At 38.4% G+C, this 17,078-nt stretch overlaps 1 protein-coding gene across 3 annotated transcripts in view; it reads right to left on the reverse strand.

Annotated features, from left to right (window-relative positions):
• Positions 1 to 17,078, reverse strand: part of PEX5L (peroxisomal biogenesis factor 5 like) — a 220,109-nt gene that overhangs the window by 154,043 nt on the left and 48,988 nt on the right. For 2 of the 3 annotated variants that reach the window (XM_057306550.1, XM_057306549.1), the window contains exons 1-2: positions 8,741 to 8,944; positions 7,181 to 7,252 (exon numbers count right to left, since the gene is read on the reverse strand). The exons of the other annotated variant lie outside the window; for it this stretch is intronic. In XM_057306550.1, the coding sequence (XP_057162533.1) occupies positions 7,181 to 7,252; positions 8,741 to 8,833 (165 nt within the window). In that variant the 5' untranslated portion in view covers positions 8,834 to 8,944. Of the gene's footprint in view, positions 1 to 7,180; positions 7,253 to 8,740; positions 8,945 to 17,078 lie in introns of those variants that run through there. 3 annotated transcript variants of the gene reach the window in all.

The raw sequence follows: 17,078 nt of genomic DNA on the forward strand, positions 1-17,078 counted from the left end.
AGGGGGCAAGAAAAGGTCGTAAAAGTCCCGAATAGGCAGAAACATCAGGTTCAGGGAGGCTGGTTAATTTTCCCAAGGTAATAACACTGTCAGGTGACCATACCTGTTTTTATTCAGATTCAATTCAGATTCTTGTCTGTGAAAGCCTTGCTCTTACCACTGCGTAAGGACTTTGTTCTAGCCAATGTCCAATGCTTGCGGCGGCCCAGAAGCCGGCACCACTGAAGATGCGCCAGACTAGGGCACCTGAACGGCATCTTCCGGAAGGCATGTAGAACGCTAGTAACGCAGCAGGAAGAAGCAAAGTGAAAATGTGACGCAACAACCACCTGGACATCTGGGAAGCAGGAGCTGCCAGCAGAAAGAACATGAGACAGGCAGCGGTGGCAGGACAAGGCTTTCCAGGGGGCGCACCCCCATCCGAGCCTCACAATAGACATCTGAGCCAGATGGTGTTATTCCATTTTATAGATGAAGAAATGGCAATTCGGAGAACTTAACTTGCTCACTCTAGTGTCTTCTGCTTCGTAAGTGGCAAAGCCAAGACTAGAAAGTAGGACGATGGCCTCCTACTTCAGGTCTCTCTTGCTTGTCTCCGGGTCAGTCTGTAAGGAGTGACTGTCTAGATCTCCTGGCGTTCTACCTTCAGATCTCTGTAATATGTCAGAGGACTCTGAAGTGAAGCTATTAGGTCTACTCTTTTGGCTTTTCCTAGAGTCAGAGGTGAAGCTTAAGGGAACTGGTACTACTGAATTGAAATGCATGAAGTTAAACAAACACAAATAAACTCACCATTGGGAGTTTACAAGGAAAAGATAAAGATATTTCGCCTTACCGTGCTTCCCCCCTCCCCTGCCAAATTACCAGTAACTCAGAACTATTTTTATACTTCTTGACAAAATTAGGAAATATTTAGCAATAACACACAGGGTGATCATGCCTCTATTCCAGTAATTTTTCTATTTAACTTAGTGGAAAAACTTGTCCCCTTCCTTGTACAATATTTATGATGATAAATAGCTTTGTAGCCGAGACGGCACTGATTGGACCACAGTAGTGAATCTTTGTTCACTGCAATGCTGATTTCAGATAGACAGCAAATTTGAATAGCCTCAGTTCCTCTCATCACAAATAAATATGTCTTATTTTCATTGAACCGTTTCTCATCCATCAAACTTGCCTGGGGAAAATGCTAACGAGCCTATGCCTGCTCTGGGAGGAGTGAGGGCAACCGCTTCGTCCTTTCAGTGACTCGGAGTATCCTGCTTCAGAATCTCCAGGCTGACCAGATGGTCTCTCTTCTGCAACTCTAGAGGGGTTTCTGTTCTTGGTGACCAATACTGTCACCAAGAAGGTACTCCAGGAGAGTATTACACATGACACCAAGAGATAGGGTCTCATGCTTTATAAATCTCCTCAGAGGTAAACAGGATCCGAATTATATTTAAATTTAAGTCGCCATATTGATATGGCAAAGAAAACACTGGCCAGATGGTGCTGAGTACAAAGCAGTGTCACATAACATCCCCGTCCCTTTACTATTTATGAGTCCAAGACTCATGTCAGCTGTTTAGATGGTGATATGACCACGCTATCTCTTAATACCAAAGGGAAGTCGGGTATCCTTTCCCGCTCATCTGTTTTCCTCATTCTTCCATTTTTATTTCATGATGGCCTGTATCTTCCTCTTTAGGATTCATTCCCACAATGGCCACTAGGATAGAACTGCAATCCCCTCAAATGCTTCTGTGTTATTGAAAACACAGGGAGTGGCTATACTTTGTTTCTTCTTTTTTTTAGAGAAAAATCACAGAAATTCTAGTTTCCATTGCTTTCTGCTCAGGCAGAAATAAATTTAAAAGGACACTCTCAGAAAGGTTTTGGGCTAAGAAAGGTATATGCTGTTCCTCTCTATGGTGCTTTTCATGGCTCTTCCCTGAGGAAGCTTTGTAGGGAAGGGAAGAGGGACTGGATGTTAACCACCTTTTTTTTTTTTTTAAAGATTTTATTTATTTATTTGACAGAGACAGCCAGCAAGAGAGGGAACACAAGCAGGGGGAGTGGGAGAGGAAGAAGCAGGCTCATAGTGGAGGAACCTGATGTGGGGCTCGATCCCATAACGCCGGGATCACGCCCTGAGCTGAAGGCAGACACTTAACGACTGCGCCACCCAGGCACCCCTGTTAACCACCTTTTAGCTCTAATTCTGTATACATTTACTTTGAAGACATTCCTCTCCTAACAGAGCCATAGGGGCCAAGAGGGAAGTAAACAGTTAAGAAGTGTTTATGGAAAAGGTTATTCCTGCGGGGATTCAATAAATAAATATCGGCCAATTATGATACTTTCAGTATATGGTTATTTTATATAATTAGAACACTGGAGCAAAACAGCTTAAGACCCACCCATGGGATGACCGGTAATGGGTAACTGTAGGGAGCTCTGTGGAGTCATAGAAAGAGCATTGGACTGAACACTGGGAGGGAAGGCTGACTTCCAGGGCTCTCTCTGTACCTAACCAGGATTCAGGGCAACTCGATTCACCTTTCTAGATCTCAATACTCCTCTTTGCTAAATTGCAGGGTAGTAGGGACTGAATGTTTGCGTCCCTTCCCGACAAATTCAAATGTTGAAGCCAAAGCCCCAGTACGACTGTATTTGGAGATAGGGCCTTCGAGAAGATGGTAAAGGTTAAATGAGTCAGTAACGGTAGGATCCTAATAAGTGCAAGAGACTCCAGAGCTCTTTCTCCTTGCCACAGTGAGAAGCTGCCTATCTCCAAGCCCAGAAGAGAGCTTTCATCAGAAACCCGCCACACCAGCACCTTGATCTTGGACTTCCCAGCCTCCAGAACCATGAGAAATGTGTTGCTTAAGCCACCAGTCTATGATAGTGCATATGGTGGGTAGAGCAGACTAGTACAGTGGTTATGACTCACATACTGATTTACAGTTTATAAAGCGCTTTTACGGATTTTATCTTCTCAGAGAAACTTGAGGAGATGGTAAGAGCAGAATATTATTTTACAAAAAGAAATACCTCAGCCTGATTGAAGATCACCAGGGTACTGAGTAGAATTTAGTCACACTGCAAATCTGGGTCGTAAAAAGCACCTCTGGTTTTCTTGTTTTCAGCATCATTTTGTTGGATGTCTATGAATTCTATCTAGTTTTTAGATTTCCAGGTAATGCTCGGTTGAAGAATATCAAATTTATCACAAGTCATGTATATATTTTTTCCCTTTAGAACTATAATAATCATTTCCTTTGACCCAATGGTTCTCAAAATATGGTCTGGGGCCAGCGGTGGAAGCTAAGGACTTGGAAATGCCAATTCTTGGGCCCTACCCCTGACCTATAGAATCAGAAATTCTGGGGGTGGCCCCCCTCCCTGTCCTGAAACCTGTGTTCTAACAATCCCTCCAGGGGATTCTGAGACTGCTAGGAATTGAGAGCCACTGCTCTGATCTCTGTACACTTGTTCCCCTTGTAACTGGCTGACGTTTGACATTCCCCCACCTTACCACAGTGAAGGCTATGCAGCTGCAATTCTGAGTCCTATAACCAACGAGATCCATGACATACTGTTAAAACCACTTTTGAAATGTTCGAACCATGTGACTGTATCCTTCATATAATTATAATATTCCATAATTTTGTGTTACCCTTTGTTACATACATCCTTTAAGTTAACTTAGAATTCGAAAACATTTTAGAAGAAAAGTCATCTTGGTCCAGCATATCATAAACCTTGAACTAAGCTGACTCTATTCTAATTAAAAATAGTAATTTAAAACAGAATGAATTTATTATTTAAAGTAGATAATGTTTTTAATCCCTTACTCAAGGTACTTGACCATCTACTCCCCCACTCCCATCCCTAAAATCTCAGTAACTTCAAAAGGAAATTAATTTGTACATGAAATCTATTTCTAAGCAAGATTCACCCCCTCTCCAATCAGGAAAGAACATTTCAATGAATAATAAAAATGATCTGAAATTTATATTTAAAATTTCTCTTCTAATATTTATTCTGGAAAGCCAAATACACAATTTATTAATTATATATATTATAATTATAGGTAATAATTGTATAGTTAAATACCATATTATAAAAATAATGAAAAAAATGTGGAAGTACAAGTCTTCAAATGTCTGGGGTTAAAGACACTAAGATTTTAATCTAATATGTTTCCTTGGATAGCTTTCCTGTGCTTGAAGTCTGAAAACTCTAGGGATTTCTGGTGGAAAATATGGACTCCAACGCCAATGTCATTCATCTATATTTAAATGACTATATATGTGTGTGTATATGTGTGATTATACATGGCACCTGTTACCTTAGGACGTTAGCACTAATCTATGAATTCTCTAGAACACTTTCCTATGAATTTCAAATGAATTTTGCAATAACATTCGACAAAGAGAGAAGCACAATATTGCTTTTTAAGAATAAAACCTTATACACTTTCAAAATCAACTTTCCTCACGTAGAAATAACATAGAAATCACCTTTTACCCCCTTGAATGGAGCGGCCAGCGAGAACAAAATCCACATACTCTGTGCTGCTTCTGTTATTAATTTGCTTATATAAGCAAAACTGTGAACTTTCTGTGGAAGTACAAGTCTTGCAAATCACACAACTGATAAAACGGCATATAGCTTGCACACCATTCATACAATGACAGTTTCTGAACGACAGATTTAATGAGATTAGTAGACTTCTGCCCAGCACATCACTCCAACTATTTTATTTATCTTCTCTAGATTTTCTTTTGGCAGCACTTAACTGAAAAAGCTATTTGCAATTATATGAAGATTGACTCACAAATATCTACCATGTCTCTAAAAAGATATGGAAAGAATTAAACTGAACATAAAGATTCCTCCCCAATAGTAAACAAACGTTTTACACACATAAACACAACACACACTTTTGATGATGTTCTCTTAAGTGTAGAAAGAATTTTTTGTAGTATTATCAAGACTAATTAGAGTGTTATCCTAAATATTTTACTTTGAGGTATCAACACTGTCATTGTTTTAACCTAAGATTTGCTCATGACATCACCAGCAAGTAAACCTTCCCCAAAAGGAAGGACTAGTCTTAGTGCCAACAGCAAACGCGAAAGCCAACTCCTATTCATAATGACTCGTCTTTTAAAACGTGTTTTGACATGAATGACTCAGCAAAGCTGGGTCACTGCCAACGGGTGCCAACGGGTGCCAACTAGTTCAGGGGCCCTGGGGGAAACATGGTTAACTACAGAGGCAAACGATGACTGGGCAAGTCAAGTCCTCCCTCCTTTGATCCAGGTAAGAAAAGCATTATTTTCTGAAACAGAAGGAAAGCTGGTTCTCTTAACAGTTATTAAAACGTGTAGGGGACAACAACATAAATGTGAAAGGTACCATGAGAAAAAAAGAACAAGGACTCCTTTGGGCTTTCAACGCCAAAGATCTCAATGTATACTTTTATGGTTTTCTGTATCCCAAAATTTAGTCAAAACAAAAAAAGCTTTAGAAAAAAAAAAAGCAAGCAGCCTTTGAGGGTAGGATGATACTATGAAAGTACAAAAAAGAGTAAACATTTAACTTCTACACGATTAAGGGAGAAATAAAAAAAATCACTTTTCATTTTAATAGAGAAATGGATAGGTATATGTGTTCTCCTAATATACTCAATTGTATTTTACTAGTTCATTCACTGGGTGGGTCCCATCCTTCAATGAGAATGCCAGTCTGGGGATAGGATCTGTGAGAGACGGAGATCTTGTGCCCCAAGGAATTAATCTGGCATCGTTAAAATGATAGTTGATAGCCCAGCAGAGCACTTGAGCTCCAGCTCCACTGATCTTATTAACTAAACTGACAATCTGGCACTAAGTAGAAATACAGGGCCAAATTCCTCATCAACCTCTGCCCCTGGCCCCCACCCCCCACCCGAATTCACTCAGGAGCAGGCGAGTGAAGATAAGGCAAGAAAAAAGAATTCAAAGGCAGTTTGCGTGGATACTGTAAGATCAACCTATTTTGTACCTCTGGGGAGATGCTGTGTTCGGTGAGTTTCTCCCAGAAGACCACTTCAGTTATCTCAGTTATTCCAGACCTAAGAAGCAAGTCTCTAACTCAACTATTTCTGATGGCTCTCTTCTGATGGTCATCTTTCTTTTTTTCAGAAATATACACAATGGCTCCTTTAATACAATCGTCACGATGCGAGACAAATGATTACGAGATTATCCAAAGTCCACTTGCCTTTCTTTTTTTTTATTTTTTTATTTTAATGTTTTTTTAATTATATTATGTTAGTCACCACTTGCCTTTCTGTAACTTGCTGACAGCTTTCTTTCTAACCTCTTCATCTACGCAGACTCCTTTGAATTATTTCTCAGTCTCCACCTGAGCTGACATCACCCTCAGAATCAGTGCCACTCACACATTAAATAGATGTGCAGTTATCTTGTCTCCTTGATAATTAACAAAGACGTTAAGGGCCAATGCCAATTCAGTGGCATTAGCTGGATACCTTCCATTACCTGATATCATTGTTTATGGTCTATTAAGCAGTTTTCATTTCACCTTATGGGCCCATATAAAATCCAAGCTAGCTGTTTCTCAAATTACAGGCAGTATTAAAGAACATTAAGTGGCTTCTTCTTTTATATTTTCTAAATAATCTCTAAATTCATTGCAAGTATTCTGATATATATTGATGTATATTGGACAATATATATGTTTTCAGCTTCCCAGTATTTTTAGTCTTTTACCCCTCTCCCCTTAAAGCATACTCATTGTTTTACACTAATGGTAGCTTTCTCACTTTCAAAATAGCGTACTTTCTGATTCTTGCTTAATTTTTTTTTTCTAACCAAATTATCATTGTATTGATTCATTTTCCACTGGGGCATGTAATTTTCCAAAAGTTCTCTGATCTTGTTCTGCTTTATTTTTCATCATTCTTACATACAGAACATGCATGTTGACAGCATGCAGAAGTCAGTGGGTCCGAGGGATCATATGGGCAGGCTTAGCTGTTCTCAAAATCCATCTTGTTATGCAGGCCTCCGCTGGACAGGCTAATAATACAGCCACCAGGGCAGGACTGAACACTCAAAGGGCTTTAGCTGTCAAAGGTCTACAGCGGGACAGTAGAAAATGTATGGAAGCATTCACTTACCTGCTTTTGATCAACAATTATTTCGAGGTCTTCATCACTGCTTAGTTTTCCATATCCTTTTTCTTTACTTTTCTTGTGAAAGAATAATTTTAAATGATCATTTAGTTTCTTTCCATTAATAAGGTTAACTCCCACTTAATACTGCTTAAAGATAAAAGTCTTTACTTAGCCTTGTTCACTAGTCATAATACATCATTCTTTATGTCAGTCTCTCACGGACAACAGCAAATGTTTTGTTGTTAAAATGCTGGCTTATAATGAACTCATCAAGTATTTCTGCTTAGCCTCTTTCATCCAAATTATACCTTTAATCCTTTTCTGAATATTGTTATGCTTTTTTTCAATTTCGTAGTTTCAAAACAGATTCTTTAATGTTTTGAGCTAGATAAACAACTCCCTTAAGAGTCCCAGCCCATTTTTCTTAAAGACTGAAACTGCATTTAGTAATTATAGTACGCTTAAGACTTCAACTATTAAATGTTTATTTTAATCCCTTTTATATTTTAAAGAATAATACAAGCATTATACAACTCAGATAACGAATCTTCAGATTCTCTACATTTGCTTATAAATCCGATGAAAACTAACACTGAAAAAAACAGCTCAAGTAATTTTTAAAAGATGAGTAAAATAATTTTCCAAATTAGGTAGTTTGAAAAGTTGGAAGAATACAGACCATTTTTTAAAAATGCACTTATTGGCATTTTGTCTTTTTTCTCACTACCCCCCCAACCCCCTGTGACCAATCCCCATCTACCTTCCCCATAGCAAAAATTGTAAAGTTAGAAAAGGTCATAGATCATTTTAACCATTTCACTCTTGTGTTACAGGAGAAAAATAATACGTCTGAGTCTTTTTTTTTTTTCCTTTCTCCTAATGTGCTGGCTGATAGGAATACCAGAAATGACAGATTCCTTCTTCATAATTTCAGAAATCAGAGTACCTCTGTAGAGGACCAGTAAGAAAAGGAAAATAAAATTCACTACATAATTAGCTGTAGTCCCAGTTATTATTTAAAAACAAAAACAATCCTTGCTTTAGGTATTAACTACATCAACGAGAATTAAGGGAACTAAGAAATATTTGTTTGCATCTATTATGCCATATTAAGATCCCTTGACGGAAGAACTTTATCCTTCAGTGAACATGATGTAAATCTTCTTTACCTTGTGGGACACAATTCTTCCTCCCCAACAAACATATCTCCTATTTTTGTAGTTTTTTTTTTTTTTTTTGTAATAAAGAGATTTCTGAATCTTCAAGTATTAGGATGCATAAATAAAATCTGAATTCTCATTCATATATTAATGAATTTAGCCACTTAGAACAGAACAGATGGCCACAGTATTTCTCTCTATTATTCTTCTCCTCATTTGAGGTGCCATTTCAGGATTGATGGAAAACAAAAAGAACTGGGTAGGTTTCAATCAAGCTGACTTCCTTCCTATGACTTTGTTTTTGTATCCTCTTAGTCTACTGGTTGCCGTAAGATATTGTCCAGAGACCCTCTAAAGCAAAACATTCAGAAATGCCTTTCCAATTATTGATCTGTATACGTACCAAGTAGCTCATTTGCATGACCCGATTTCTGGACAAAAGGACATTAAGTAGAGATGGAATGTGGGTCCTTCCATCCATTCCACTGTCAGACATCCCAGAATTCTTTGCACCAGCGGCAGTGGTTTCATTGCCAGAACTTGCTGACCAAAGAACCACAGATCTTGCCCAGCAACGGTATTTATAATGTATGACAATAATCTAAGTATCCCTGAATCATTGTCTTGACTTTATAAACATTGTGAAATTTTTGGCTAGCACAAAAAACCATTGAAACTAAAATTTCTTCCTTTCTAACTAATTTTTATCCTAGCACTTCTAGGTTTCCTGACTGCTGTTCTAGTTTAATGCTTTTGAAAATACCCCATCTATTATTAATTATATATATTTTTATATTTCATCCTACGCGTATGGACTATTCAGCCTCTTTGTCATAAAAGCTCTCAATATTCCCTTTTTAATGCCCCACCCCCGAATTTCTTGTGATGAACAGATCACTGCTAACTGATACAACAATGTCGGCATTCACCGAACTTAATTCAAGGCTGAGATTCTACCACCACCAAATTCCACCTTTCCAATTTAATCTCAACTCCTTATCTGATTTAGGAGTTTATTTTCCTGGGAAGAGGCTAGGTCAGGGAAGGAGATTATATCCACAACTACTCTAAGTAGAAGTTGGCATTTTCCAAGAGTGGGAGGAGGCATTTAGAGCTCTGATTTTGTATTTAAGCCCCAGTCTCCAAACAGCACACAACTGTACACGGAGTCAGAAGCCTTACAGTTTTACTCTAGAGTTAAGCAATATTTTCGAGTTCACCCCATAACCCCAGGGGGATTAATCCTTTTCTAAGCCATAATTGTTATTCGCTCACTTACTGCTTATTTCTAGTGCGAGCATAATCCTCTTTCAAGCACTCAGCTTCCCACTTTGACTGCTTAGATCAGCCAGCCCAGGCAGAGATCTTCAGCTCTCCTCCCTCCTCCCAGCCAGGAATCCCTGTCTTCTATCTATGCACTTCTGTCCAGCACAAAAAGCAACTCAATAGCTTCTGCGTGGTCTTTCCCATTAGCCAAAGGACTGAACTAGAAGGAGAAAGAAAGCTAACCTCTCTCTCCACTGTCCAAGCGTGAAGGAGGCAGGGCTTCTGTGGGAGGAGAAGCGAGAGGGTAGTCACTTCCTGTGCCCCTCCCACCTCCCCTGGCAGACAGTGGAGCTGAGGATTTCAACTGAGGCAGTAAGGTCAGGCCCTCTCCTCCTCAGCCTTAGCATGCTGCCTGCTGATAGTCGGTTTTGTGCACTGCTCACCTCTCTGCAGCTGAGAAGAGAGCATCCGTGCAGTGGAGCTAAAAGGATGAGGACTTTGAGGTGGGAGAAGTGAGGAAAGAGAGAAAGAAAACAGTCATTTGCCAAGACTACCTCACTCTATAAGAAGCTTTCAGCTCTGGAGAAGTGTCCAATGTCAAACCCCAAATGCATCATCTCCCATCTTCCCCACGCCATTCTGAATCCTTTCTGAGTAACGGCAAGGAGACTCACCTAGTTCTTTGCTAGTGCTGATAACTTCTTTTAATATCATTGAATCTGATCCACAGTTTTCTTAAGAATATTGAGTCTAACTGGTAACCTTTCCTCTCTGCAGACATTCCATTATCTCTCCTTAACCCTATTTACCTCCTGCTTCCCACCCCTTCATTCTCTCCTCCACAAAAGTGGAACAGAAAGGTGGATTTACTCACTTGAATTAAATAAGCCATAAAACTTATAAACTGCATAGGAAAACAATACATGCCCATGGATCTGGAATGCATTATATAAGAAAATTTTGCAAGTAAGTAATAACAAAACAAAACAACAGCAACAACAACAAAACCCCCAACAAAACAACAAAATCTGCTGGGATAAGGACCTGAAAAATGAAGATCCCTACATTCATTTTAGAATAGGAGTTTACTAGAAAGTAAGAGTTTTAACTGAAAGACACTAGTTGTTTGTAGGTCCAATTAAAAGGATTCTTCATACTTATTAGGAATGGAATAAAGGAAGGAAATTTTGAAAAGGAAAAGAAACACATTATTTAGTTAATTGCACAAATTAGCCTCGGTTGCAATTTTTGCCTGAGTACAGAATAATAATGTAAATAAATATAAAGGTTAGAGATTACGTATAAAAATGCAAACTGGTGCAGCCACTGTGGAAAATAGTGTGGAGGTTGCTCAAAAAGTTAAAAATAGAGCTACTCTATGACCCAGCAATTGCACTACTATGGATTTACCCAAAGGATACAAAAATAGTCATTCAAAGGGATACATGCACCCTGATGTTTATAGCAGCATTACCAACAATAGCTAAATTATGGAAATAGCCCAAACGTCCATCAACTGATGAATGGATAGAGAAGATGTGGTATATATATATATATATATATATATATATATATATATATATATATACACAATGGACTATTATTCAGCCATAAAAAGGAATGAAATCCTGTCATTTGCAATGACGTGGATGGAGCTAAAGAATATTTTGCCAAGCGAAATAAGTCAGTCTGAAAAAGACAAACACCATACAATTTCACTCATATGTGGAATTTAAAAAACAAAACAAATAAGCATGGGGAAGAAAAAGAGAGAGAAGCAAACCAAGAAACAGACTCTTAGCTATAGAGAACAAATCAATGTTTACCAGAGGGGATGGGTTAATAGGTGGTGGGGATTAAGGAAGGCACTTGTGGGGCACCTGGGTGGCACAGCGGTTACACATATGGGGCACCTGGGTGGCCTAGGCGTTAAGCGTCTGCCTTCGGCTCAGGGTGTGATCCCGGCGTTCTGGGATCGAGCCCCACATCAGGCTCCTCTGCTGGGAGCCTGCTTCTTCCTCTCCCACTCCCCTTGCTGTGTTCCCTCTCTCACTGGCTGTCTCTCTCTCTGTCAAATAAATAAATAAATAAATAAATAAATAAATAAATAAAAGGAGTGCACTTGTGATGAGCACCAGATGTTGTATGAAATTGCTGCATCACTGAATTTTACACCTGAAACTAATATTATTATACTGTATGTTAACTAACTGGAATTTAAGTAAAAACAAAAAATTACATATAAATATTTTAAAAATATTTTTTACTATTATTTATTTATTACTATTATTACTATTATTATTTAATGATAAACAGTAGACCTGAACTTAGTAAAGCAAATGTTACATGAAGAATATATAATAGAGACAAAAAAACAAAGACCTCCCCACTCTCTTTTTTGTGGTTGTCAATATTCAATTCCTATCATCTTATCTTCCCTCTCTTCCATCCCTTCTTCTCTACCACCTTCTTCCCACAGCCTGCAAAATTGCTCAGCTTTCCCTATTCTAAAAGAAGACTTCCTCACATCTCCTTTCCCCTAAAGACATTCATTTAATCTCTCTTATCTCTTCACTGTCAAATTTGAAAGAGTGGTCCATGCTCACTAGCAAACAGCTTCTTCCTTTCTCTTCACTTTTGAGGTAATTACAATAGTTTGCAATTTACTGTAATTGTATTCACAGTCACCAATGGACTTCTAATTATCAGATTCTCTAGCAGTCCACTTTTAGAGGTAATAGTGTGAATTAGCCCCCAAAGCAATTTGTGATTGACTACAGATGTCAGGATGAATGTAAATATTACATCTTTCAGTGGTCAAGTTTGCATTATTTTAAAAAGCATCTCTGCTGTTATTTACACTATTGCAGCTCTTAAATGGTGTTGCCACCAAATGAATAGTGTCTCGATGAGAGGGAGGAGGATTGGGAAAAGAGATGATGTGCTGAAAAGATACGTGCTAAGTTTGTGATGTCTTTGCAAAGTTCATCTGAGTGGAAAGATCCAGTATGTTGTTTGGATATATGGGTCTATATCTCGGAGGAAAGATAAGGGCAGGACATATAGATTTCTGGGGATAACTAGAATTGCAGGAGTGGATGAGCTCATTAAAAAAAAGAAAACACAAGGACTGTTTTCTAAGGCCAAAGTCCTAAAGTATTGTTACGTTTAAACAATGGGCCAAAGAAAAGAACTCAGGGAAGGAGGCTGAGTAGGAGTGGTCACACGTGTAAGAGGAGAACCAGGGGGACAGGATCAAAGAAAAAAGAGCTCTAGACAGTGTCAAATGCTGATGGAAGGTTAAGTAAGGATATACAGTGCAAACTCCCATTGTGTTGGCCATGCTGGCAGCCATCAAGGACCTTAGGAAGAGAATTCCTGGAACCAAAATCAGAGTAACTTAGTGACTACACTGGTAGTAAGGGAGTAAAGATACCGAGAAAGGACTTCTTTTCCCTTATAAAAGCTTGAATGAAAAGAGAAAGAGGGAAAAATATATTAAGATGGTAGATCTCGTGCTTAGTGTTCTCCCATAGTTTAAAAACAAAGGGTGGGAAAGAAGAGGGAGTGGAATGAGAAAAAAGAGAGGGGAAGAATACTGGGAAAATTGTAGTTTCCCTCCTCCCTTCTGTAAAGGTCCTGAGTACGTTTATAGTTCGAGAGGCTACAAGGGAAGAAAGTGAAACTGGGGATGCCAGAGAATGAGGGGGTAGAATTCATGAGGCAAGAAAGTGAGAACAAAGGCCTTTTGGAGAAAAACTGCATGCTTCTCTTTGAAAATTTACAATTACATGATATATATTTCTAGGAGAAAAATCTATAAGGTTACGTACCAAATATGAACAGTCCTTTTCTCTGGGAAATGGAATTATGCATGATCTATGTCTTCTCTTTATACTTGGGAGTACTTTTTGAAATAAGAAAGAATTTCTTTCATAGTAAAAAAGAAAATAAACAAAGTGTGATTGCCTGAGAGATCCATAAAATTGCCATAGAAAAGACTCATATAAGTCTCCTTTGCAGAAAAATGTTCGGGTCAGGGCTTTACCCTTCCTTTATTATGTTTCTGGAGGAATAAAAGCTTGTTTTTTAAAAAAATGTGGAGATTCATGCTACAGTTATTGCTTCTGTCCCTTGTGGCAAGTGTGATAGTATGGTGAAGTGAATGTTTTGTTTATTGCATTTAATATGCCGCTTTCCTCTTGACTCTCCTTTATAATATTAAGCTTCCCAATTCTTTGACATCATTTGGGTCCCATGTCCCTTCTTTTTTTTTTTTTTTTTTTTTAAAGATCCACAGTGTCAGCACAGCCACAAACACCATGGCTGTGGGAGCCAAAGAAACAACGAAAAGAGAAACAGGAAATGAGGGAGAAGGAGGTATCTGGAGTTAGATCTCGAGAGAGTTTCCCTTTGCTTAGGACATAAACCTGGACAGACTTTTGCAATTAAAAGGATAATTTTTAGATCTTTTATTTTTCTTATATATATATATGGAGGAAATCAACTTTCTGAAGGAAAAATGTCATCATTACAGAGAATTATCTGCAGACGGGCTTCTTAAGTCTGGCATTTCTCAAGGACTATGTTTTTTCTTTTTAAAAGACATTTACAGTTGTGTCCCCCTGCCTGACCCTCAGTGTGGTGTGGTAAAACATATACAGTAAAACAATGTTATGGTATGATGAAACATACATATGGTAAAACAAAAGAGCCACAGGATACAATTTTTTTTAGCTTTGGGCCAGGTTTGGGCAAATATCACCTATGGCAATCAAACTCAGTTGTAAAGGTTTATTGCTGGGTGAAAAAAGAAATACAAGGACAATAAATATGTTGGTGTATTTTAAGCTGCATTCTAAGTCATATGCATATGTCTAAATATTTAGTAATTTTTATTTTAAGTCAAATCAAATTGGGAAAATAGACATTCCAGAAACTTACTTGTCAGATAATATAACGGCAGTGACACACAGTACAATTTTCACTATAGCCTCAAAGTCCCTCCTTACTGGCTTTCTTTCTTTCTTTCTTTCTTTCTTTCTTTCTTTCTTTCTTTCTTTCTTTCTTTCTTTCAAGATTTTATTTATTTACTTGACAGAGGGAGAGACAGCCAGCGAGAGAGGGAACAGAAGCAGGGGGAGTGGGAGAGGAAGAAGCAGGCTCCCAGCAGAGGAGCCTGATGTGGGGGTCGATCCCAGAATGCTGGGATCACGCCCTGAGCCGAAGGCAGAGGCTTAACGACTGAGCCACCCAGGCACCCCCTTACTGGCTTTCTGTCTTTAGTGTGTCTGTGGTCTGTAGAAAATAACCTGAAGAGTTCATAAAGCTCTTAAAAGTATTTTCTAATTTTCCAAGTTTTCCAAAGATGAGAATTCAACATAAATAATCACTAAGGCTTATGTCATTATGGAACGACATTTTCTTAAGTATACAAATTCATATCAGGTATGTGCCGTCTTATATATCTTTGCAATATTTTATTGTGAAAAGTTTCAAACACACAGAAAAGTTAAAGGAATTTTACAATGAACACCTGAACGCCTCCTTCCTAGATTCTACCACTAACATTTTATTATACTTGCTTTTTTGGGTCTATCTGCTGTGATGTATTTTGAAAGTATAGTACATATTATCACATTGCTGCACCATCTTTCCACCAAGGCTTCTTTAATTTAAATTACTTTTAAAACTGAGGAAAGCAAAACTATTGGTTCAGTAAGCTTCCAAAATAAGAACACTAAAAGTTCAGGATTTGTTGTTTCCCTACAGCGAGTTTTGTTGCTTTCGTTTGAAAAGCAAATCAGTGAACTCCATTTCTAGCATGAAGTGCTGGAGATAGGTCCCATCACCAGGATCAGGGAAGAGAATTTCTGATCAAAGGGCTGGGGTTTTTATAGTTCTGTCAAAAGCAAGCGATCAAACAATTCAACTCTTCGAAGGGACAAATTCATGGTATGACAGGCAGTTTCAGTTGATATTAGTCATCAGGTCCTCAATTTCATATTCTTTGACCATCATTGTTTTCTGCAAACAAGTTCACTTTACTGTGGGCTACATAGTAAGTATTCACCTCTGGAATTTGCAACAAAGTAGCAAGCCTCAACCGGCTCAGAAGGCTAACGCCTTCTCAGAAAGGTTGCATATGGTCTGAGGAATAGTGCTTGGGTGATTTATTGAGATTAAGTGGGCAGAAAACAAAAATTAAACTTGAAATTTCAGTTTATGTCAGAGTCAGCAATGTTCCACATGACATTGAGGACAATAAGTAAACTCTTCTTAAACGCTCGCCTCAGTCCCCCAAAACAAACAAAACCACATTCAAAGAACAAACAAACAAAACATGATGTCCTTCTTCACAGGAAAATTGAGTCCAATTCTTTCATTTTGAAATTCTTATCTCTACAAAATTTTTTTTTTGCATTTTCTCTAGCCTTGGTTTTTAAAGGTATATACGTAGTGGTATGTAGTATGCAATGACCGATATACAAAAATTGTTTTCTAGGGCACCTGGGTGGCTCAGTCGGTGAAGCGTCTGCCTTCGGTTCAGGTCATGATCCCAGGGTCCTGGGATCTAGCCCCACATTGGGCTTCCTTCTCAGTGGGAAGTCTGCTTCTCCCTCTACCCCTCCCCCTGCTTGTTCTCTCTTTCTGCCAAATAAATAAATAAAATCTTAAAAAAATTGTTTTCCGTCAATGGCTGAAAAATGATATGTTTTAATCTGCTAGATTTCTTGGCATTACGTAGTCTTGGTGCTACTTCCAAAGCAAGGTGAAACTAACAAGCAGTGCCAGTTGACATTTTTACCTGTCGTCACTCAAACAGCAGGACCGGAGTGGTTGCTGGTCTAAGATAGGTAAAGAACTGGAGAGAACTGACATTGGTTTGGAGCCCTGAATGGCAAATGAATCCTACTATCACTTTAAAAAGTTACCTCCCTTAAAAAACCTTTAAAAGCTTCTCCCCCCAAAGAAAACGAATAAAAGGGCAAACTATGTATTCTATACCTTGTCACTTGAGAAAAAAAAAGAAATAATCTAAAACTGAAACTGTTACTTGATGTTCTGCTTCTGATCCCCATTGACACGATATCCTATTTTTACATGCTCTGGCCCTAGCGGATGGGGATGGAACCGTGTTATCCAACCTCAAACACAGCTGTACCTCACTGGCCTCTCCAGGGGCTCCTTTTCTCTCTCATTGGTAGTCAGCACACCTGGCCTACACCTGCCACTGACTTCTTTTATAACAGCTGATCAGAGCATGATGATTTTATGTCCTTGTGAAAAAAAACAGCAACCTTTTTATTTTAATAAAAATAAAGGAAAAAAAACCCTAGTTGCTTCTATAAGCTTTCTGTTCCTCAACCATGTTATGCCTCTATTGTCATACGTTCTCTAAATTTGCACATTGTTTTGACACTTTGACACATGTTCAAGAAAAACTTGTTTATGAAATTTTGTTTCCAAGAAGA

The sequence above is a fragment of the Ursus arctos genome, unplaced genomic scaffold (genome assembly GCF_023065955.2).
Source record: "Ursus arctos isolate Adak ecotype North America unplaced genomic scaffold, UrsArc2.0 scaffold_4, whole genome shotgun sequence".
NCBI classification, from domain to species: Eukaryota; Metazoa; Chordata; class Mammalia; order Carnivora; family Ursidae; genus Ursus; species Ursus arctos.